At 41.7% G+C, this 25667-nt stretch overlaps 2 protein-coding genes across 3 annotated transcripts in view; both read right to left on the bottom strand.

Annotated features, from left to right (window-relative positions):
- Positions 1 to 16076, bottom strand: part of svild (supervillin d) — a 45058-nt gene extending 28982 nt beyond the window's left edge. The window contains exons 1-2 of the mRNA XM_084343052.1: positions 15708 to 16076; positions 2807 to 3325 (exon numbers count right to left, since the gene is read on the bottom strand). Coding sequence (XP_084199178.1) covers positions 2807 to 3183 — 377 coding nt within the window. The 5' untranslated portion in view covers positions 3184 to 3325; positions 15708 to 16076. The remainder of the gene's footprint in view (positions 1 to 2806; positions 3326 to 15707) is intronic.
- Positions 16077 to 18250: 2174 nt separating this feature from the next.
- On the bottom strand, positions 18251 to 24644 carry LOC311250908 (glycylpeptide N-tetradecanoyltransferase 2-like). 2 transcript variants are annotated; one of them, XM_084343054.1, is made up of 12 exons: positions 24593 to 24644; positions 24384 to 24492; positions 24017 to 24161; positions 23252 to 23379; positions 23071 to 23162; positions 21117 to 21233; positions 20808 to 20978; positions 19925 to 20033; positions 19578 to 19748; positions 19283 to 19450; positions 19049 to 19186; positions 18251 to 18346 (listed from the first exon to the last, which is right to left on the bottom strand). In XM_084343054.1, the coding sequence occupies exons 1-12, from the start codon at positions 24610 to 24612 to the stop codon at positions 18323 to 18325; spliced, it is 1392 nt and encodes a 463-aa protein (XP_084199180.1). In that variant the 5' UTR covers positions 24613 to 24644; the 3' UTR covers positions 18251 to 18322. The 2 variants fall into 2 exon arrangements, with proteins under 2 accessions (XP_084199180.1, XP_084199179.1); XM_084343053.1 differs by having other exon boundaries at positions 24384 to 24642.
- Between the last annotated feature and the right edge of the window lie 1023 nt (positions 24645 to 25667).

Genomic DNA, 25667 nt, shown 5'->3' with positions numbered 1-25667 from the left:
TAACATTCAGCTACTAGACAGTCTGCTGCAGGCCTTGGAGATCTCAGTGACTGATGCCACCTCGTTCTTAATCACTCTAATCTAACACCCTACTCTACAACCACAGCACTCTGTGACACTTCGTCAACCCCACCCACACAGACTGCTGGCTAAAGGGGGAGGAACTACTATGCGTCAGTCTTACTCTGCCATAAAAATGTACAGTACCACGAAGATGAGTGGAGAGCAGTGCAGAGAGGACGCGTAGGGCAACAGCGACACAGACAAAGCACTGGGGGAAGTCGAAGAGAGAAAACACACATTCAAATCGAGGCAGGAGGGTCAACACCTCCAGTAAATAGAGTAAAATAAATCCTCACTCTTGTTCTATTAAATAAAAAACACACAAAACATGAAGTGAGACAGTGAAACAGGAAGAGACAGGATAAAGCATGAGCATGGAAGGGATATAATCATGCCTGCGGTATAGTTTAAAAGATTTAATTTTAATGTCTCTAATTTGTGCGCTTGAATGTTACGAAGCTCAGTTCTTCATATGACAGGTACTGAGCTCTGTGATGGTTCAGCCACACAAACAATAATTAGCCCGTTCAGTCCTCTTTACAATCCAACTGGCTAACCTCAACATGCCAGTGGAACAATTACTGATGTTTACTATACATGCTTAATAACATAGATCATCAGAGCCAAAATACTGCATTATGCCATTCACACATTTCTTGAACTGCATTTTTGTGTTGCATATGCCACATGCATTAAATTCGGTTAATGTACAGTATTGTGTAGAGTTAACTATAGACCTTCCCAACTTCCATAATCTTACTTTTGTATGTTATACTGTTGGATAATGATGTCACATGATTAAACACTGTATGTACAGTATGTTTTAGATAAGAAATCACTTTTCTGTACAAACAGTGCTCTTACGTTTGTGCTACACCTGCTAACATTAACAACCAAACCATGTTACTGTGTTCTCTTTAAAATGAGATTCAGATTACATTAACATGAACAAGTAACGAGTTAGGTAGTAGTACAGTTAATTGTGTCAAACGCAGTGTTTTGGAATGTCACCCATCAACTTTAACTTCACAAGGGAAGGTCTCGTGTCAGCGACAGATAAACATGTTGACAGACAGTTTTTCGTTATCACTGACACAATTGAGTTCCAGTTTCCTTTATGCTATTCCTGTAACAGACAGACACGGACATGTTGCCTGCAAGGGTTCAGTGAATATGGGTGACGCTCTGATCAAAAAGCACATGCGAGTCAAGGAATCTTGGATATATTCTACTTATACAATTCAGAAGGATCCTAAAGACACAACACAACACCCCACATTTTCACATTGTGATTTTGAATTAATAGATAAAACACAGACATGTACAACTTTCCCTAAGAATTGTAGGGAAACACATGATATACGAAAAACACACTGACAAGCTGCTGTCATGTTTCCGATAATAACAATAGCTTCTTTGTTGCTGAAACGTGCCTGCACAAAAGACTGCACAGCTGGACTGCGACATGCAGTAAAACTGTCAAGATTAGAAGCCAAGGTGACTGTGTGAGACAAACACGTCAACCTCTCTCTTTAATTAAAAATGTAGTCCATAACTTTGTGTGTGTCTTTACTCTGTAGTTTGCCAAATATTATTTTTGCACTAAAACACCTTTTTGACAAAAGCAGGCTCATGTAAAAAAAACAAAAAAGCTAGCAAGTTGATTTGCTGAAACATGCCATGCTACACGTACTCTATTACAACACAAGACATGTCTTTCCCAATTTATTAAAATGACTGGTCCATAACGTCTAACAAGCCATCAATCACAGCTATCTAGATGTCTTGCTTCATTAAGCACAGGGCATGAAAACTTGGCAGAGCCAAATATAGCTTATATCCTCCCCTGAATAAGCCCCAAGCTCCGACATTATCTCAACACTGTCCATCTCAGCTCGTCTCCATCGTCATTCCCTCGGGCTGTTGTTCAAGAACAAACATGCCTGGCTATGCGCGCACAGCAGAATCCCCTGCTTGATTACAGCTCAAACATCCCCAAAGTAACTTCATCCGTGTCCAATTCTAAGAACATTCCTGTCAACCGAATAGAAAACTCCTCCAAGTCATTCTGACACGTCCAGTTTGTTACTCTCAGATGTGTTAAACATGCGAGTTCCACCATATAACTGGAAAGTGAACCAAAACAAGCAGCTTGCGTGTCATCAGTGCAACACATACCACGGCAAAATAAATGAGGCAGTGCTCAGCTTTGCACACATGGCCAATTTTGGGAATGCTAGCAGCCTTGTTTACTTCAAACAGAAGATAGTGTGCTGAATTGTTGCCTACTCTTCCCTCATTAGGGGCCAGCACACACGTTTACAGTAATCTAATAGCTATCTTTACTGGCAAAACTGTAGATGTTCTATAAATCAAAGGAAGCCTCAGAAAGGAGCCACTGTACTTGATTCAGTTGCAGTTAGTGGTGATCTGGACATTACGCTCCGAGTTTAAACAGATTTACTTGTAAGTAAGGTGTGCTATAGACTGTGTGGCTCCTCAGCACTCTGTACTTTTACTGGAGTCAAACCTTAGATCCATACAAGACTATTTAAATAATAAATGTTCTTCCTGAGACATTAGCCTGGGCTCCACTTGACTAGCCCTCTGAGTGTCGTTGTCTGGGCTGCTTTGTGTTTCATGTCTCTGGCCAAATTTCTGTCACAACACTGCGACTGGTCTTGTTAAAACAGCAAGAGAAGTGTGATTTTTCTTTTACTCGTGACAATGTGAATAAACTCACCTGAAGTGGGAGGATGTCTTCGTGGAGGAGACAGCTTCTGATTTAGTGTATAAAGTTGTGTCTGTTTTGAGGCGAGTGGTACCCCCTTCTTCCTGCGCAGGCTCATCATCAGGTTCCGCTACTTTATTCCTGAGGGCCCTCCTGGTATAGGTTTGTTCTGACCCGTTATCCTCACATTTTTCCTTCTCCTTTGTTTCTGAGGACACTATTTCGGATGTGTCGCCGATTTTCCTGTCCCTGCGGACATATTTGGGTGTGAATTCGTCTGTGTTGCCGTACCGCTCGGCAAGCTCCCTCCTCCTTTCTGCCTTATAGCGAGCAATTCGTTCAGCCTTGGTCTCTGGGGCCGAGCTCTGCAGGGTGTCTATTCCATCCATTTCTCAGTTCTGTTCAGTTTAGATTTCGAATGCAGGTGAGACGATTCCAAGTTGCAACTTCAGTTGTCTTAACCCAGATATCAGCTTTTATTGTAGATCTCCCTTGACAGCAATGTCTCACTCCATCAAAATCATCCCAGTGCTGCAAACAGGAAAGAAAGACATGGTTAGAGCGTCATGATTGTAGAGTACAATAGCAGATGACAGGCACTCTGAAACTGTAAAACCAAGACAAATACTTCTCCAGCTTTCATAGGAAACTGGCTCAGCTGTAGAGCTCCAAGCCAAGCCCTGCCCTGCCCCAGCTATCACCCCCCTCCACACATACACACACACACCCCCTGTGAGAATGATGTCAGCCAGCTCTGCACAAAGACAGCCGACCACCGCAGCGAGACTCTCATATAACCTCTATTCCATCGACTCACTTGGAGCCAGTTGGAAAGAGGGAGGAGAAAGTGAGAGTCACACATCACATAAGTTCTTCATCCAATTTTTATTCCTTACTTAGCTGTGGCTTTGAGTCAGGGCTAATCACCTCTTAAATTTCCCCTAAGTGTGAATGTGTTTGTCCATTTACATACATGTTAGCATTGCAACAGACTTGCAACCTATCCAAGGAGTTCACAGCCTCTCAAGCAAAGCATGCTGGGACAGGCTTCAGCCTCCTTTTCCCTGGAAAGGATTATCTGTCTAAAATCTCCTTTCCACATCGAGCACAATAAAAAAAAGTGCACGAGTTAATAACTTCTGACTTTTCAATACCGAGTGCGTTAAATTTAGGAGGTAAAAAATTAGGAGGTTGGGTTGAGCTCATTTTGTTCCATTATGTATTCACAGAGCAGCAAACCACACATGGCTCGGATGCAGAGGTTTGCAAACTGCACTCGCTTAAATGCATCGCCAGCTGACAAGAGCAATAAAAATTATGTGAGAGCAGATTCTGACTCCTCCACTCCATGCGCAAGGGCTTTTCCACAGACATTTCTCAAAGCACAAGTATGCTTACGATGCTTTGGGGCTTCTGCCCGAGAACAGCCAAGGAGAAGAGAAAGAGGTGAGTAAAAGGAGGTATGTTTACATTACAGAAGGGCAGGGGTTTAAAGGAGCCCCCTGGTATCTTTCAAAACATAGCGCACGAGTTAATTCATCACATTGCTTCTCACATTTATGGCCAGGAACAATATAAATGCAAGTCTGGACAACTTGGTAATGAGAGCGATAGGATGAAAGAGGGAAAGTGAACAATGGGTCAAGACAAGAGGGAAAGGAGAAGTGAGTATGGTCATAAGGTGGAATAAATGAGCTGACTCAAAGAGTCATTTCTCTGTAATGATGACAAGGTTGAACAAACCTCAAGTGCACCCCTCTGACCTCTGACAACCTGCTGGGCTGTAAAAACCAACCCTGAATCAGGACTCCTGGTCCCCCTTAAAAAATACAGCTCTGAAATATTACACAGGAAATAAGCGTATATGTCGGGGGATATGTATCTGTGTTTCAGTCTTCACCTTGACCACCTCCACCTGAAAAAACAGTGCTTGGCTAAACAGTGCCTCCCTTGTGCAAGTTTAAATTTAGTCTTACCATAAACCTTAACCCCGCAGGACGATTATATGTTGTCTGCTCCATATTATAAACTTGGAGAGATGTCCAAGACACCTTCATTGTGGGAAATCAATGTAGAAAAAAATCCCCATCGACCAGCAAGAAGTATCTTTAACCAATAAGCTCCTATAACCGAAAGAAACTAGAACATATTCTAGTAATTCGACCAGGATCAGATGAGGCCACAGCTTTTTAAAATGGAATTTAGTGCATAGAATGGGAACCAAATGGCCTATTAAATATGCAGGTATAATCGATTGGTACCGGTAAACCCACTACTACCCCAGTAGCCTGCAAGAGCCCCACAGCTCAGTAAGGAAGTAAGAAGGTAAAGGAGTTGTATTTCATTTCTGCTTTAGGGTTAATAAGTTCAGCATTTCAAGATAAAGTATGTTTCAGTTGTGAAGTCCATGATATATTATAAAACAAACACCAAAACATACTGTATCTACGACTGAGGCAGCAATAAATTGTGATGCTCCCTGACCCGTCTTCAGCAACTCATCAAAAACTAACATCACTCGACTTGTTTTTTTGGGTCCAACCTGGATGTCACTCCAAAGCCTGTGAATTGCCTTATGAAGGCAAAAAGATCCTGAGTTTGGATGTTGATTTCAGGACTATGCACATGCTTACATAATTCACCTAGGTCACTACCTATAAAAGGAGTGCTAAACAGTACGCTAAAGCTTGTCCGTGGAGACCCAGAACATCGAGGCTGCTTTGTTTGGAAGCTGCCTGTGTTATTTTAAGCAACAAGGGGTACTGAACACACAGCTGTGAGTCATGCTTTAAAAATCATCACCCCTATCAGCAAATGTGAAGTCACCCGAGGCTGTTTGTTTTGGTAGGCATTTTACACTGCCAAATCAGCCCGAGGTGTCTTTACCTTTTTATGGTTATTTCTCCAGAGATACAGACAAGTGTAGCGAGCAGAAATGTGCAGAACCAAAAGAGATTAAGAGAGTTCTGAATAAGATTGAATGTGCTGGCACTGAGTCAGTACATGATGATGAAAGTGGTTTTGGAGGAAGAAAAAGCAAGTCCACTTCAATTTATGATAGATTGACGTAGATAAGTGAGTTGAGTCGGTCTGGTTGTCCGAAAGGCACTCAGTGTCAAATCTATCACAATCGAAAGTTAATGTGTGGCTTTCCTTTTACGTCAGTACATCTATCTTGCTAAGTATGCAGTTATACCAGTCCTACCTACTTATTCATATGCACAATATTATTTCTGCTCCTCTAGGGCATGTAAACAAACTGAATCCTCGGTTTCCAATCACTAGAGTGTTCTTTGACCTTTCGTTGCCCCGTTGGGAGTTGTTACTTGCTACAAGAGGAAGATCTGTCTCAACAAAGGCCAAGTGTGTCACTTCCTGACCGTGCCCCATATCCTTCTCCATTAATTCTCGATTAATCAGGAAATGTTACTCATAAGCCTGGCAAACGCCCCAAATCCTCTTGAGACACGGAACCGGTTAGGACAGTGAGAAAACATTGAATGGGTTCAACAACCAGACATCCCCTTTACAATCAAAACAGTATTGGGTTTAGTATCATCATTTCTTCCTGCAAGTACTCCATGGTGGTTTTAAATATTTACTCCTCTGCGAAGACCTCCAGTGATAATGAGTAGTTAGTTTGGATAACATAATAGCTGTTTTAGATCTACGAACAGATGCAATATACCGCAAATGCAGAAGTTGCAACAGCCAAGACTGTTAAAAGACAATTCAAATGTGCAAGGAGAATTGGTAGTTTAGTGGTTCCCTACCTCTTTCAATCACAATTACTTGCTGTAGGTTAACAGTATCAGTGGATATTCTCAGTGTGTCACTGGCTGGTATTTTGCTTTCGTATAACATTTTGCTACAAGTGAGTCAACCAAAGCACCTGAAGAAACTAAGTCCAATTTCATCATGTCAACGTTACTCATACCCCATCATTTCCTGCATGGATGAAGCAATGAGAAACAGGTTGTTTATGGGAAAAGAATACCTGTCACACAGATCTATAGGGAGCACGTACACATTAACCAACTGATTCACTCCAAGATTGGTGCCAGACAGAAAGGTGCCTCAGAGGCAAAAGCTGACCTGTAGCCCTCCAGTATGTGTATTTCTTCAGAATTCACATGTCCACACAGGAGGACAGCGCAGGAATGCAGGCTACACCCTGTTCATAAACAGTAGATTTGCATGGGAAAAGAAGAGAAAAACAACAACACATGGGCTTTCTCTTTGTGTGAGTAACACTCAAAGTAAGCTTGAGTTGGCAACATGATGACCTGGTCATTTCATTGGTCTAATGCCAAGCTATCAACCAAAGGCAGACCTAAGTGTGTCTAATTGTTCAGTATCGATTCACTTCAGATTTACTGGAATTGCCCCAAGAGTTCATCTCCGTCTTTTCTCATCTTACCTTGAAACTCTGACGCAAGACCACAGAGGTTTTCACCTGAAACTACCTGTATTTTGACAGTTATCAGATGTAAAATCTCTGTAAAGTTGTACTTGCACTACACAGACAAAGCATCTCTTCAGCACTAACACTTTGTATTATGACAACAGTTTGCCACTGTAAACCTTCAGGAATCCACATAAAGTAACCGCAAGCATCAGAGAGACTTTAAGACATCAACTTTCCTCTGCTGCACAAAAAGGGATGAGGCAGTTAAAGACACGGCCAGCTCCTGACACACATTCTTCCTGAGGGAAGAGGGAGGAGAGTGGAAACTTTGCTCCACTGAGAAAACCAGGTGCCAGTGCATGGAAAGCAAAGACTTTTTAAGAAAAGCTCTTCAGCTGGTGCGCTCTGGGGAATTTTCAGCCAAGGTCAGAAACCATTAAGGAGCAAAACAAAAGAGGGAAGTATCTTCGGTCGAGAGGCAAGCGATAATTTCCCTGCACAGGATATCTGAGTGGCTTCCTTGCTTTGAGGTTTGGTCACGTAATATGTATCCTTAAGTACCCTAAGTAAGAAAGCCACAATAAAAATCTAATTTAGGATAAAAGGAAAATAAAATCTTACCTTCTGTTCAACATGCATTCAGAAAAAGTGGCTTGAGTAATGACCAAAATATTGTCGTCTGATTTGTACAGATTGTATACATTATGTTGCATTTTTGTGTGCATGGCTGTGTGTGACTGCATCCAGGTCATGTGACCAAACATTGAAAACAGATAGGTCTGAGCATGGGTCACCAGCTGCTAATCCAATAACACCATCTCCCACATACTGTACATTAAGCATTGGCGTCTAACCGATCCATCAGACTAAGCAAATGCATCAGAAAACAGCTGGAGCGGGGGGGCCAGGGTGTGTCACATTTTTTTTAAGCCACCCTCATACAACAATCAACCACATACTGAGTGGCCAATGTGTTTCTCATTAAAAAGCAATCTTTCAACACTCAAGGCGGGTTAAATACCCTGGCTGCAACTGCTGGCAGAATTAAGTTTTAATTGCAATAGTAGAGGCTTGCAACACTTCATCCTGTTGAAAATGGGCCTCCGCTAATAAAGAGCTTCAAAAGATCATTCTGGCAAGAGGGGTGTTTTGGTTTAGCGTGGCAAAAGCCCTTGGTTCACATGACTCAACTCTTCCCCGGCTTCGAGCTGAGAGGAAAATAGGAAAAGGGAGAGAAGGGGATGAGGCTGCAGAGGAAAGAAAAGCAGAGGAAGGAGGAAGAGGAATATGCTAGCTGGACACGGTGGATACAAAAAAGGGAAGAAAGATCAAAGGAGGAGAATGAAGAGAACTGCTGAGGTCAAGAGAGCAGGGGGAAAGAGGAAAGAAGATGGAAAGGACTGAGAGGAGAGAATGGGCTTTTGTGGGGGTGGATGTGATGGCTTTGTGGGGCATGTGTCTCCAGGGTGCCAAGGGGCCCCAGTCTGGTGGTACGAGGGTGGAGGGAGGATAAGATCTGCTGCGAAGGAGGAGGAGGAGGATGGGGCAAAATCAGGGCCTGAACCTAATCCACCCCTCCCTCTCTCCCCTCTATTTCTCACACAGACACAAACTCCCTCAAATCCCTTTTACCAGAAGTCCTGCTGACTGTAGCCAGTCACCCGAAAGGCAGTTGACATAACAACCCCCTGGGTACTCATGCCTGCACCGTGCTTTGGCTGAGTAACTGACACTGTAAAAACTGTACTGACCTGCTCGAGGCGGAGCCACCATTGTCACCGGGCAAAGAAAGTGTGCTGCTTCCCCTCCTTGAAATCATCCTCATGGGGGACAACAGCATATGCCACTCAAACTCAATATGGCTGTGAGGTTTAACACAGCGCAGCATCTGTGTTTTTCCTCTTTTTTTTCTCCTTTTCTTTTTTACAGGCTGGCTCTTTGTCCCAGCCTTCCGGCTCTCTGTTTGCTGCATTCAAAGGAGCCCTTAAATGTGACGTATGGGAAAGCAAACAAGCAAATTCACACAGAAACACACACTCTGTTATGAAAGCGGACACGCCGACTGAAGAATCACAAAAACAGTGCCGACTGAAGAATCACAAAAACAGTGCCGACAGAAATACACACTGGCTCTCCAGCAAGGCTGCAATCATGGAAGCTGGAGTGTGGAGTGGGAAGGGTGGGGTTTATGGGCCTTTATCTCGCTAGGGGATCGTATGCATGCAAACTCACACATACACAACACACACCGTGGGATTTCTGTTAGTGAGTTAATGTGGGCCAGAAACAAACACCCACACAGTTTTTTATTGGACAGATGTACTGTAGTAGCTACGGCTAAAGCACCTAACCTTCACACCGATTGCACCCTGACATGTGAGAAGCATTACCTCACTCCAGCAACACTCCAAGTGCGTTAGATTGGCCAACTTTTGATGGAGAGAGTGAAAAATTTGCAAATTGAGCAAGGCATTCATCAGTATACTTTGTCGGAGCCGTTTCAACTATTTAAAACGTGAACTAGGTCACTCAGAGAAGTTTTGTTTGAATATTTTCCATGTTTACTTCCAGCTGTTATTTGACTGGTTCCTGAAGCCACTTCCTACCACAAACACAGATAGCGTACACGTACAATAAAGCTAAATTTAAAAACTGCCAGTGAGGAGGAGATCTGACAAAGAACTACTAGGAAAATGTCATAAAAAATGCATGACCTCATCTTGTTTTTCACTCAGAGTAATTATGTTGTTTATTCCACTCACGATGTAACTTCACATGAATGTATTCCAATTTACATATATGTTGTAAGTGTGGTACTGAATGATTTGCATGTATCATAAGCACGCAACTCCAACTATTTCTATGTGCCAGACAAACAAAATTCTTAGTCACAGTTCACTACAGGGTAACAGCCGAGCCGTCTCTTCTCAGAAACCATCTAATGCGATTTTTTACGCTTGTCAACAACTTATCAACATGGACCTCATCCCCAGAATGGCCGTCTGTAAGATACAGACCAGACTGAACAGAGAGAGAGGGCGACTACATGAGCAGGGCGGGGTGGGGGTGCGGGGCAGAGATCAGTGGGGTGGAATGTCTCATCCGGAGAATCCTGCTCGTGGGGTTTCTCTCTCTCGGCTCAGTGGTGTCCGCTGTACAGAGCAGACACCATCTGGCCAGCTGGAATGCTACTGAGCAGGGGGTGGAGGGGTTACGGGGGTCTCCTATGCTGCAGGGGGGATGGGTTATGGCTGAGAGATGTATTAACAGTAGTGGTATTAACCATTTAATGCCGACTAAACTCTTTTAAGTAGGAAAAAAAAACAGAAATGGCAGATCACTATGGCAAGAATTACTGAAGCTAATGGGGCCATTGGCCTAATGCATCCTGTGAATACCAATATAAAATGTCTAACATGCTGTCAGAAGGAAAACACGAACCTGTTGCTTAATGAGGTACCCTGAAATTAATTTGAAGTATATGAGAGCAGAAAACAAATATGCATGGGCACAAGGTTTGTGTCAGGTTTAAAGGTATAGTTTAATTTAAATGAAAATAAGCATATTCGCTGTCTTGCAAATAATCCAATGAGAAGATCAATACCACTCACATGTCTGTACAGTAAGTATGAAGCTACATACTAGCTGCTGGTTAGCTTAGCCTAGCATAAAGACTGGAAACAAGGGGGAAAAACCTTGCCTGGCTCTGACTAAATGTAACAAAATCTGCCAACAAGCACCTCTTAAGATCAATAATCATTACATTATCTTGTTAGTTTAATCTGTACAAAAGCCAATGTTTGGTTTTTGTGAGCTATGTGCAAGCAACCATCTAATCACCGTTTCTGGCAAAGAAATAGTCCGGGACATAACCCAAATTATTGCTTTTACGCTTTAGTTTTTGTAGGTCTTATACAAACAAGGTACAACATGTTAATAATAAATTTTGTTAACTTTGGACAGAGCCAGGCTAGCTCTTTCATCCTGTTTTCAGTCTTTATGCTAAGCTAAGGGTGTACTCACACTTGGCTGAGTTGCTCGTTATTGTTGATTGATTGTCCCGCCTCCCCATTCCCCTGCTGGCCTACACTCACATTGCTCCGGCCGCAACCAGGCCTGAGCGTGGTTACCTCTTTTACATACGTCATCATGTCATAGCGCGGTCGCAGCACAATGGAGAACAACACAGAGAACATGACTAACTATACTGACTTTTTTGTGGCTTATTTAATATTGTTTTGGTCATAGACAATCCTCTCACATTCCTGGATTTCTTGATTACGCAAGGCAGCATAATACGCATGACTATACTTCATGGAGCGCTCACACTAGTCAAACAAACTGGACTTTGGGGGTCAAACGCACTTGGGCACCGTACTTGGTTTGTTCAAATGATGGTGAATGACTGTGTTTTGTAGTTGATGTTGCAGGTGGCTTACTAAATTTCCCCTTTGATGTGAATAATGAACTAACTTCTCTCCTTAACAGAAATTCACATCAAATAACCCTTAAAATACAACTGCTTCCTCAATTCCTGTCAAGCTGACATTTACAGACTAAACATAGTTTACTGCCTAAGAATAAGCTGAGCAAGGGCAGCATTATCTGATCTCTCTCTTCTCTGCAAACCTTACACCACCCTTTTTTTAGTTTGCATTAAAATGTCACTGTGCTAAAACACAATACTTTGACTATATCCCTACACATTGCTTACAAAGATACATCTGTTTGTGCATGTTTTATTAATGGATGTTTAATAACAACATCTGTCACTCATATGGGCACAATGGCAATAAAACGATGGTTGACATGCACAGAAGATGCTGACCCTAAACTGAACTGTTTTGAACATAGATTCAAAACACTCTTCATATTTCATTCTGAAGCTTTGTTCTCTGTTAATGATGGTGTCAGATGAAATTCAGCTCTGGCACTGAGCTAAAACAAAGTAAAATGTAGTATGGAGAGAGGCCTTGTGCTTCCCCTGCGCATGGAAACTATTATGGGTGCACAAATCAAATGAAAGTCTGAAGTATAACCACATGTTTATGTGCCATGCAAATATTACACTGGTTAAAGACGTCATTGAAGTGGGCCTCGGCTGTGCAGTTGCTGACCAAATACAGTTAGCGTCTTGGTGATGAAGCTGGAAGCGGTCCACTCTAACTGCTAGCTAGGTTTATAAATATGTCTTAGCGAAGATTAGCCTGAGGGTAACCCTAGTACTCTTCCCCGTGGAGTTCCTATTGCTCACTTTGTCACATCCTTTCTGCTTCATATAAATATTTGTACTGCAGACTTTCTTGGCTGTGTGGCTGACATCAGACACTGCTGAGAGCTGAGGAGGGAGGATAGCTCTGACCTTAGTGGGTGGATCTTGTGGCTGACTTTTTGCAGCCAATTTTAACAGTTCAGCTGCAGCGTGTTACTTAAATGCAACACATGCTGGTGACTGTTAAGGGTGAAAATGAAGATACTAGCATCTTGCTGATCATCTGCGAGAATAAATCAATGCTTTTCTAACTTTGTGTAATGCATCTTTCATAGTTTAAGTAGAGCTCTTACATAAGGTCAAAAGGTTGTTGATTCCTGAGTATTTTTGAATGATTAAAAGGCCACAAATACAAATGTCTTACTCCTTGACGGTCTCAGCAGAAAGGAAAAGTTTCAATATGAGAAGTTTCAATTGACGTTTCAATAAAAGCAACTGACAAATGGACGTCCATCTCCAAAAGTATGTTGGACAGCAATGAAACCGCAGGTCCAAAATGGATATAAAGTAAATCTTTGCTAACTTTAAACTAAACTGAAGAACTCTGGGTGCACAGGTGTACTTGTTTTTGGACTTTCCTTCTTAGAGCCTTGTTAAACCCTTAATTACCAATTTAAACCTCACTTACGATCCTAATTTAACAATAAATTTCTTTTGTTTTCTTTTTACATCCGTTCCATTACTTTCCGCTAAGCAACATTTAGTTGGAGGTACACTCACTAAACAAAAAACAGCAGCAGGACGAACAGAATGAGAGGCCATTAACTGACCTGAAGCCTTAAAAGGAGGGAAGGTTCTCACAGAAGCCAAAAACGACAGGGCAATGCTTTAGTTGCACAGTTTTTGCCCATCGGAGGCAGTCAACATCACTCATCATTTTTGAGTGTACATTTCTATTCCACTTAAGCTCTTACTTCTTTATCTCAAACTGCTCTGAAAAGCATTATCAATTGAGATAACAGGCCAGAGGGATGTGATTCAGGCCCTTGCATCCCTTGCTATAGCTATCTTGCAATATTATTGATTCAGGATTTGAAACTTGATCCGCAGTTGCACTCATGACAACTTATTCTGGAGGGGAAAAAAATGGCGTTCCAGTGCAGAACAAGACAAGTCTCTGCAGCAGGATCCCTCAATGCTTATCCGACCTCTTTAAGCCTTCTCACCAGTGTTGAGTAACAAGATCCCTGCAGGAGCAATGGAACGGCGTCCGCCCGACTGACACGAGGAGTTCAGGTGAATGATAACACACTTACCACAACCACATAACGCCTACTTCTGCTCAACAACAATGGAGCGTCTGTCTCTTTGTTTGGGGTCTTTACATGGTCCAAAGGAGATGAAGGTAAAGAGCAGGAGGATTACTTAGGTGGGAGATAAAAAAGCATGACATGAGCCGCTCCCTGCTCGGACGCATTATGCTCCAGGTACGTCACTCATTTTGCTGTTTTGTCGATCAACTTTCTGTTATTTCCCAACAAAAGAACAGTAACACAATGCAGCATGCTGTATTATTCATGAGTTAAAGAGTAACACAAACATGTGCCGTCCTGCTTAGTGCGCTGACACACAATACACTGAGTACATCTTATCAAGGCATGCATCAGTTTGTCTTTTTTTCTGCCTTGCTCAACACCAGCTGGCTGAGGAAGTCTTGGGAAACCTGTTGTGACACAGGCCGCCGAGATGCTGCACAATGGGAAAATTACAGTCTGGCAAGCCTGGAATACCATAGCCCTTGGATATGAAGCTTCAATGAGTTTCCTTCTATTCAGTCATTTGAAGAAAAAAGTAACAGCTACGCTTGAAATGATAAGTAATTATAGCTTCTTCTTTTTTTAAGACAGAAGGTAAGTTAAATCTTTGTGGGACAACAGCCAAGTCACCAGGATTACATGTTACATATGTGTCATAGGCTATTTACCATACTAACATTTGTAGAAAACGTGTCATATCATATTCACATTACATTACAAAACTAATATTTTTGATGGGAAGTTGGGCCATGTCCAGCCGTGTTAGTGGCGACAAAACCCGTTGTTTTTGTTTTTAACAAGACAGGTCATGTGTTGACCAAAACAGGTATTTTAAGCCAAACCATGATGTTTTCCTGAACCTAACCAAGTGGTTTTTGTGCCTAACCTTAACCAAAGCATAGGCAGAGCATTGTGACGAGAGTAATGAAGAACCTAAAGAAACGTAGAGTTATAACTTATTTGTGGTTTTGCAGACATACTTTGCAAACATTTATTCTTACACAGATTTTGAGGATACAGACTAATGAACTTCAGGTTATATATCATTTCTCCCTATTATTATATTACTGTCAACGTAAACATCTGAATACACAGCCCTCTGACGAGAGATAAGAGCCAGACCCCAGTTAAAATCACGGGGAAATTACTGCTGAAAGAAATGCATGCTGAATAAACACAGGCTACGCCCCACAGAGAGCACAGCCATCATATGTCAAAGGAAACCAAAGTCTCATTACCCAAGCTGTGATCAAGTATTTGCATAGCCATGGCAGATAAACATGACTTTGATTCCCAACTATTGTGCGGCAACTTGCACAACCTAGCCTGCAGTGGCATTATTGTAACCTTCAGCACGGCAGTTTTAAAAAAGTGCAGGCATGTCTTGACAGTGAGTCGATTCCAGCTCTCTCACACTTTCTTATCACCTTGTTTTCACAGGTGGTGTTGCAGAGCACAGCCCCGACTCTCACTGCCCTCTGTCACTGTTTGCAAAGGGGCTCAACGAGTCTCAGTTGACCAGTTTCCCAAAGTAAGACAGTGGGTGAAAGGATAAAAACCAGCTGGGCTTTGGACGTGCTGTCACTTGATATGTCACACGGGGACTGCCTTAACAAAACACGCCTGTATTCAATTAGAGTATTGAGTGTTATTTTCTTGGCATGCACTTCTGCCTTAACAAAACAGCACGTAAGATTAATCAGGAGGGTTAAAGCACGATTTCCTGCAGCGTCAACGTGAGAACTAGGCTAATGATTAAGGAAGTAAACTTGACTGACTAACGCAATGACAGCTGTTGAGAGTCGTACCCTTGATTGTTAACATTGTGTATCGGCTGTCACGTAAGAGCATTTCCTTAAACACATATCAAAAACTCGTTCAGAGGAAGCTTACAGTTTGTGCTATTGCCTCACCGCAACAACGCACTCATTGCACAGTTATGACACGAACAGCCAGTGTCTGCTGTACATAACATACCTGTAATCCTTTACGGAGGTCTGCTCAAGCGTCAGCACACACAACATCCACGGAGATATGACTTATAACGTAGCTCCTCAATCATAAAAAAAGACGAAACGACACTAAACAGCACGTTTCTTTGCTAACGTTGTGTTTTGGAAAGTTCCGTGCAAAGCTAACCGCAGCACGTCACTGGACTAACGTACGTTTAACCGACAGGAGCACGTCCTCGACGAGAATGAAAGAAAAAGAAGAAATAAGTCAACGCGTGTCTACTTTAAAAGGCAGTCTGGTTTTCTTTGCTCATCCTCCACCGAAACCGAGGGGAGACACTGCTCCGTGCCGCCCGTGCAGGATGCAGAAGCGGCAGTGAACTACTCGTCAGCAGGTCCGGTAACTTCAAACTTAAAATGCCTTCTCGCTTCTGATTGGTCCAAATGCAGCGCCGTGGTGCGTTCATGTGTATCTGGTAAACGCCCCCTTCTACGATCGTGGAATCCCAAATCCCATGACTGTGTGTAAGTGCACTGTAACAAGTTACATTTAAACAGTGTTGGGCGAGTTACTTTCAAATTGCAATATATTACATATTACTAGTTACATTCATTATAAAGTAATAGAGTAATAAACTACTTATTACACTACTTTTTTAGTGACAAAATTTTTTCAACAAAATGCCCAAATAACCTATACAGAACATTTAACTAGCCTAGGTCTTTGTTAAATAAATGAATGGCCTTGGACACAGTGACGAGCAGGCAGACAAAGTATCAAAGTCTGATATATTATTAGATAGGACTACATTTCTTTAATGGTAGACTTACGAAGTACAGCTCATTTCGGTCACACAGAGACTGAGCAAGATATTTATAGGCTCAGCTATATTCAAAACAAGCACAGCCTATGTTAATCTGGTCATGCTGGTGTGGCTGGATTCTTAAAAAAAATGCTTCACCTTGGTCGGGTCATGGCAAATCTAGGTGCTGTATCGTTGGCAACTGGACTTGTTTCAGTTTCTTAAAGACATTTGACCAACGACCCACAAGTGGCCCTAACGACTCTGAAACTCAGAGCTCACACGTGTCCTTGACGACTCTGTGAGAACACACACAGAGAGTTTAAAAGTCTGCAACTCCTTTCCAGTTAGTTAGAACTGAAGAAGCCTCTTGGATGAGGTGAAAAAAAACCTCAAAATCCTCAATCCACAGATAAATGCACACAGCTTATAATCAGAAACTGGGCCTTCAAAACAAGCTGTCAGGACTTCTGTAAGTGTGTGATGTCACAACTATACAGTCACCACCCTCAGCAAATGCTCCTAGCACAGCTAAAAGACAGCGTTTAGACAGACAGAGGGTGAATAAAGGTGCTGCAGCAGTGGACAGCATGAGAAAAATAATGTTACAGTACATAAACTTTTTCTCATAGACACCCAAAATAAAAGTATGAATCTGACAATGAGCATAATATACGATCTTTAAGAGTTATCCTCCTCTAAACTTACAGGTTTAAATTAACTGTGAGGTGAGGTGCCCAAAAGAGGTAAAACTATCAAATATTTTACACACGAAAAAATGATGAGATGCATTTATCTTTTTAAACAGAACAATGTTTTTTTCCTCTTTCCTGTCTTATTCATCATCTTTTGACCGCTTAGATTAGTCTTCTGACGCTTGCATTGACATGTAGTGGGGTAACAATAGAAAGCAAATCAGGTGATGTCTGCATCTACAGTGCCTCTGCAGCGTTGTTCACAATAAAAAGGTAATGTTAAGGTTGCAGCGCACCCTGCTGCTCATATTTAGACAATGACTGTACCTCATGGTTTGACTGTAAGCTGTTTTACAATAAGTAGTATGCCTTGTAGCAGTGATCTGTACCTGTTGCATGGTCTACACACCAAAGAGAAAAAATGTATTTAAATGCTGGAAGTTGACTTTCTGATAAAACACAGTAGGATTGGTTCAGTCAATAAAAAGCAAATGACTCTGGAGTTAAATTCTTACTGCCAGCTTTTAATCTTCTTCATGACAAAAGTGAATACAATGACAGAATTACATATTTTCTTGAACTGTAATAGATGACTTTTATATTAGCATGATGGCAAATTGTTTTATAGCCTTTTTTCCTTAACAGTAGCTTTGTTTATGAACTGACTGTAAGACCTGTAGAAACATGCTTACTGATTTTTCACATCATGTCTAGATGAGATTTAATTTTAATTGCATTTACGCCTGACGTTATGTATCTTCTGCATGCCCATATACATTGTATGGGCATGTATGCGATTGTCTGTGTTCTTACATGTGTATGAGTGAGAATGATTAATGATCATGTCCTCTAATCAACTAAAACGCTGTAAAAACTGTAAAACTGTAAGTGTCATGTCACACACACACACACACACACACACACACACACACACACACACACACACACCATTACTTCAGAAACAATCTATTCTGGCGCAGAGTCACTGAACCAAGTAAATAACTGACATCCAGATGATGAAATTATTATTTATATATTATTATTTATATTTTCTTGTGTGGTTGGTGCAGTTTGATGTCCTTCCAGTTACTCTGGTCCTTTCATCATCATCAGTCTGTCCTCTGTCTTCTTTCAGTGGCAGGTTAGTTGGGTAACACCAAGCCCACCTGTAAAACATACACCTACTATGAATCACTGATGACCGGCAGCTGTGAAACAATCACCCCTTCTGAACCTGCATTGACTTGTATGACAGGGAGATTTTTTAAACTTTAATAAGATAATTTCCCCCAGCCTTATAGCAGGAAGTGTACAACATCACGAATCAAGATCAAACAGTCAGTATATTAGAGTTTTCCAATGTTCAATATACTGTAATAGCAGAATGACATACTGTATATATCTTTTTTGAAACATATCAATGTGGTGACATTACATGTGGTGTTGATAAGAATTCAAGAGTTTCATTCAACTTTTATTAGATACTAGAGGCTGAACTTCAAATCTTTGCTTTTAGTTATAAAGGCGCAATATGTGAGAATCGCTAATTGCTGCAAACTGTTGCTGCCATCAGCTTGCTAGCTCATTTAGCCATACAGCCAGCTATCTGGTTAGCGCGCTAACTTCAGCAGACATCTCTTCAACCTAATGCATAATGTCAAAACTGTTGTCTTCACATTCTGTTGACAATTTAAGTTGTTGTTGTTAATGTTTTCAAGTAAAAAATCTTACATATTGCAGCTTTAACACAGCAATCTGAAAGCAAGCTCCAAAAGCACACAGCCGTCAGCAGAGGGGAATGGTGTGGAGGACAGAATGAGTGATGTGCTCTGACGGATGGAGCTATTAGATATTACAGTGTTCAGTACCTTGTCTGGGCTCATTTTAGGACACATCCAGTTGTACAGGTAGTAATGAAGGTCCGTGTTACTGATGCTGAACTTGAGCTTCTCCAGGAAACTCTTGTTATCCATCACATCGAGAACAGAGACGATGTCAAAACCTTTCTGTCAGGGTGGAAAAAGAGCATTTATTTCTAGAATAAACCAAGTCTACTTTACATTTAAAGTTGAACCCTTTGTGCTCTCTATAAATCAACTCACAGCTTTAGCCAGGACCAGCGTGTCCTCCATGAGGTCCATCAGGTCTGTGGCAGTAGAGGCAATGTAAAGCAGATGAGCTGCTCTCAAGCCACTGTGGACCGGGTGATTCAGCACCTTGTAGGAGACGCTGTAGAAACTCACCACGTCTGTCAGTGTGCCACCATCACCCTGTGTGTGAGGAGGAGAGGTGATTCAATTCTTAACTCCTGCAGCATCATGTGAGATTGCATTTTTCAGAAATTGGCGAGGAAAGCTCTTTCCCCTCCAGATAAATTTAAAAAAGAGGCTGATTGACCTCCACAACGTAGGTGTCAATCACGTTCTCCTTCGGCAGCAGCCAGTGCTCTACTTCCTGCAAGGTCAAGATGGGGCTGAGGTGGAACTTGAGGAGGTTTGCTTGGAGTAGAGAGTGTATCCCTGCAACATCTTCTTTAGTCATAGGCCGCAGACCTGGTGTCTTTGTCACCTTGGAGAAAAAGGGAAAAACATTGTCCGTTAGTGCTTTAAGGACACATAACTATAATCTCCTGATGACTAAAAACAGCATCTTTAAATATTTGGTCTTTTTCCAGTCCAACTTTTCTATGAGGCCAATGTCAGACTGTAATAGGTTTTTGCCTCTAGGTGGCAGCACAAACTAACCTCAGGGAGACGGTTGAACTTGACAGCTCTCTGCAGGTTCATGTCCTGTCTCAGGCCCGGGTAGCTCACCTCCTTCAGCTTTCGGAGGTTCAGAGGACGAGTCCACGAACTTAACGTAGACAAGGACAAGATTTGATGCATAGGACACCTTACATGTTACATACTTGTTTGGAAGAAATATCACATGTTTGCTTATCAGAGGAACAAAGAGTGACATCCATTAACAGGTAAAAACATTTCACGTTTCACATAATAAGACCCAGAAAGCAGTTATTGTTATTTCTCCACAACATTATGATATTGGAGTTTAAGAGCTTAGCTCTCAAAAACTTGTCACCTTTATCATTACTGGGTGGGTGTTTTTGATCAGATTTTATTGACAATAGGGCTGCAACAAATGATTATCTTCAATATTGATTAATCTGCTGATAGAGGGGCTTCTGTTGGTGTGGACTTTTACCTTTTTAGCCTTTAAGCTCTTTTACATGTTTTTACTTGAACCTATATTAAACACTGGAGGAAAGGAAAAATGAAAAAGCACAATAGTTCTCCTCTAACTAATCGATTAGATGTTGCAGCTCTAATTGACGGTGGACAGTTATGTGTGACAACAATGTTATTGGTGCTCAGAAATAAGTCACATCACCTTTATCAGAGGTGTCTTTGTTGCTTCAAACAAATAAATAAAACGACAAAAGACACACAAAAAACAGAATCTGTCAAAATTCTTGTGACTTTGGTCGAATCACTTGTGTTCCAGTCAAAACCGGACCCTTCATATGGAGAAGTGCATTGAGAAAATATTCTCTCAAGGACTTTAAAAGTGGAAATTGTGGCTTTACATCAAATCAAGTTTGAATCAACCCTGTGTAGCAGCTACTACCTGCAGGAGCTGAGCGGTGTGGGCAACACTACGCCAGCTGTGTAGACAGCCTGATGGAGTCCCTGCTGGTTGACCCGTCTGGTGAGCTCTCGGATCAGAACTGGAGTCATCCGCTTGAGGCGCAGCTTCTTATGAACACACAGGAATTTGACCTGTACCATCCGCTTCTCCCTGCAGAGCACGTTTTGAACATTTGCTTTGACACATTTGTAGGAAAATGGCTACAGTTCTGCCGGCAAGTGCTGTGAATACCAAAATGACTCATCAGATTGCACATAAATACATTGCATATATTTATGAGCTACTCACGTCTCATATACACGAACATCTGCAGGAACGGCAGCGATGAAGCCGACTAACTTGTTATTGGTGTCTACCCGCACACCACAGTGCCACTGGGCCAGCCACTTAGGAGGTTGTAAAGCCCTTAAGATGAGAAAAAAGATATTTTCTGCAATAGGACCTGGAATAAATGTAGTTCAATAAACTCTGATTAAGGACAAGTTTCTGTAAAGAACTGAGCTTGAGAGGCTGAATGAATACACAGCATTTTATAACCTCAAGGGCAGAGACCTGCGATTGCTAATGTTAATTATTCCTTTCAAATTAAATGTTATTATGTTATGATGTAAGCGTGCCCTGGAGGTGGGGATACCATTTCTGCAGATCGCAGAGAATGAAAGGCAGTAGTAGAGATAAGAGTATCCTCTTTGTAACAGGTACAGTGTGTTTGCTGGTCAAGCTGAAGAGTCAAGTGGGGAAAATGATGCTTTCCTGTTGAGACTCTTAACTGCATTAACTGCTTTAGTGTAACTGAGAGGTTAAAGGAAATATGTGGCAGTTGCACTGAGTAACCTGAAGGTGTGTAAAAGTATATGAGCATTAAAGGAATAGTTTGAAAATTTGGGAAATACGCTTATTCGCTTTCTCGCAGAGAGTTGGAGAAAACTGATGCCTCTCTAACGTCTCTCCATCACAAAAAAGGCTAAAACCAGCAGACAGTTAGTTTAGCTTAGCACAAACACTGGAAAAAGGGAGAAAGAGCTAGCCTACCTCTGTCCAACATTAACAACCTACAACTACCTCAAAAGCTCACTAATTAACTTATTTCCTAGTCCGTTTAATGCTGTTACATGCTCCCCTCTTTCTGATCATGTGATGCCCTGATGTCACTCATGGTCTGTTGTTTTCTTCCTCTCTCCAGGTGAGCCTGCTCAGGCTGATTGAGGAGTCAATAAAGAGGAGGCGGGGACTCAACTCTCTCTTTTCCATTCGTGGCCTGAGAGCAGCAGCAACAGCAGCAGCACATGTAGCTTTGATTGTTTGTTCTTTTGCCTTTTCTGGTGGTTCAGTTTTGTGGCGCTATTTCTGTTGTAGGGTTTAGTTTGGGGGATGTTTGGGTGGGGTAGAGGGAAGATCCCGGTTTTGACGGCCCTGTAAGGGTTGGACCGAGCTGGCTTCCCTTCTTTTGTTCTTTTTTGCCGGCCCATCAGTTTCTAGTTAATTGGGGATGGTCGTGTTCTGTCTGTTGAAATAAAATTCTTCTGTTTTGGACCTCTTGACTTGTGCAATTATGTTAGACCTCTTTGGGCCACGAGCTTTCTTTTCTGGGTCGTAACAAATACGAAGAAAAAAGACATTTGCTGTACTTAACCAGAGCCAGGCGTAGTAACTTGGGACTTGCTGGCTGCCTGGCAGCTACTTATCAACGAATTGTCTGGCATAAAACTGCCAATTGTTGCTTTTACTCAAGAAACGATATACAGCAGCTTCAGGATAGCTGTCCACAACTGTTTCCTGTATGAGCGCTATCCCTTGCTTACACTGCCAAGCTAAGCTAACCACCTGATGCCTGTTGGGACTGCCCATTGCTCAAGCAGCCCATTAGTCCAAAACGCAAGTGGTCTGAAAAACATCCGAAAAGATCTGCACTCAGTGCCTCTGATTGGCTAGTGTTCATTGCTTGGCAAAAGTTAAATGGTTGGAGTTAGAAAAAATGTCAAGGTTACAGCCGGTTTAAGGTCGTGAACGTATGAAATCCTACAAATCATTATCATTTTACCACTTCCTGATTGATCAGCAACTGAGAAGACAATTGAAATCGAAACTGTCCACATAATAGACATATTCGCCAAAATGTTTAACTATTGCAGTACAGAACTGAAACAGATCATGTGCAAAACGTTTAAAAAAATAAAGTTTTGCTCACGGACACTAAAGTCCAGTAATCAAAAGTGACTTAATGCATCTGCTGGAAGCTTACCATTGCAGGTAGTCCAGAGAGAAGTCAAATCTGATTGTGTTGTCATCCTCCTCCATGTAGTTCTCATTGAGCAGAGTGCAAAGCTCTCCCAACTGAAACAGTAGATGGAAAAGCATTGCGAGGATTTGAGTCCATTTTTCCTGAACATGACGTTTACAGTAAATTACAGCCAGTAACTCACCACTGTGGGGCTGCTCAGATCCAGAGTGTCCCAGGAGAAACCCTGAGGTAGAGAGTAGGGCTCCTTACGGACGCTAGCTTTGCCCTCTACTATTGGGCCGTGAGTCACAACACTGTCATCTGCACCATCTGCATTGTGAAAAACACATAATTATACTTAAAGGAACTTAATTTAAAGGCTGACTCCACCAATTTGACACGTCAAAGTGTGTTTACAGGTCTTGGGGAGTACTACTGCAAATGTAAAAAAAAGCAGTTCAAAGCCTTTTGTGTCTCCAGAGGAAGCCGCATGTTATCTGATAAACTGCCTCCAGTGATGTCACTCAGTGGCTCGGTTGCATTGTGGGTAATGTAGGCATGGAGTAAGAAAAGATGATATCTCTGGTCCTGCTGTATCAATTTTGACAATTTGTTTTTAAACTGTCCATAATGAGTCCAATGGTGTTATGGGAGTTCAATGCAAGTAGACTGCGTTTTAAAATACGGTGCCTACATTACCCACAATGCAACTTAACCGTTGAGTGACATCACAGATTACATGCAGCTTCCTCTAGAGCCACAAAAGGCTTTATACTACATTACTTACATACATTTACAGGTCTCCATAGGGTTAGGGTTAATTTTACACTTTAAAACACTTTAAAGTGTAAAATTGGTGGTTACCCTATAATATTTTACATACTTCTTCTCATTCATACTTATTGAACTAGATTAGGTTTTTAGAGTTTAGTAGAAAATAATTACTGGAAGAAGAAAGACATCTTACCCAGTCCAGGGACAGGCTGTGTTTCCCAGAAACGATAGGTGTATTTTTTGGCCTGCTGCAGTGTCTTTGGCAAACTTGGGCCCAAGGAGAAGAGGTGGAGGGCTCTCTGGATCTCCTGCTGCTTGCTCTCTGGAAGAGAGTTCAGCTACGACAGGACAATACAGGCAAGGACAAGTTACTATATAATCTTTCCCGAGAGGATTGAAGTTTGACGGTCAGACAGCAGCATGAGTCAGCACAATCCCTGCAGTCACAACAGACACTTACTGTATACGTGTTTCCGGATATGCATTCAGTACACACGCGGACAGGTTTATGACAACAACATTGTTGCAAACAAGCACACCTACATGTCTAAGCAACAAACCATAGCAATTGGGTCCCTGGGTCCCTCTGGTTTCCAAGCATCCTCCTTCTTCTGCTTCTTTTTGCTCCTTTTCAGACTGCCACTCTCGTCCTCTGCCGGCTTCTTATCACTAAAAGACATTTCCAAGCACTGACGTTCCTTTTTATTGTACAAGTCAGTTTTGCTGAATGGATCTTTTACCAGAGAACTGAAAATACTGTCACACTTACAACAAGTTTGAATCATTCATTGCTGTGCAAGTCCTTGACGCTGAGGTGCGAATTGGGGTGTTTTCTGACACATTTGTGGTTTTTCAGCTCTTATCTTGGAGAGCAGCGAGGGGAGGACAGTGACCGCCTCAGTTACCCAACCCAACTCCCACCCAGCCGACAGATAACTCAGAGCAATGCTAACAATTAACTATTACTTCTCACGGTCTTCATATGTCAGGAAGCTGCTGAATGGAGCACTGCAGCAGATTAAAGAGTACAGCAGTTTGATCCAGGGAGCAGATTTAATTGGTTGAAGTTGTCTAATTGCAAAGTTCCCATACGGTCTTCTATTTAAAATTCAGCACTTTTTTTCCCGCAGCTTTATATCTCTTGTGGACTTGATGATCACTGTGTTCATTATAATGTACACTATGTTCACACTGGCTCAGCAATGTGGTCAAGACTTACTGTAAAGTTAAGTTGCTAAGTTGTTGAAGATGATTGCACACAATGAATTCTTGTGTTGTTTATTATGTCATACACCGATTATATTAAATATATATATGGCAACAACAAAAGAAAAAAACAAACATTCAAGTACATATTCAAAATACAGCAAACATGGGTTTAAAGATTATTTAGATTAATGTATTAGAGATTAAAGGAAATTGTCCCTAAATAGTAAGTGGTGTAAACCAAAATAAAACACAAACGGCAAGAATCTAACATGGATCTGCAATCAAACTGTCACCTTTTATATGATTAAAAATGCAAGCCTTTATCTAACTGAGCCACTGTACTCATCAGATCAGCTTGTCTGCTGTAAATCAGTTAGAGACTGTGCAAAGATGATCAGGGGAGGAGGGGAGGTCAGAAAAGAGAGTTATGTACTTTATCCCTTTGTTAATGAGAGAGGTAGTCTAATTTTTATTTGGGATATTATACTGTACTAATTATACTGGATTTATGTTTTATTTCATTCATCCATTTGAGAATTACTGTAAGATAAAATAAAAAAAACTGTTATCATTCACTGCTTCTGCTCCTGATTGATCAGCAACTAAAAAATTCATGGACAGTGAAAAGCCAGAGG

Source organism: Pagrus pagrus (genome assembly GCF_965226575.1).
Source record: "Pagrus pagrus genome assembly, chromosome: 21".
NCBI lineage: Eukaryota > Metazoa > Chordata > Actinopteri > Spariformes > Sparidae > Pagrus > Pagrus pagrus.
This window is presented reverse-complemented; position numbering and strand designations above follow the sequence as displayed.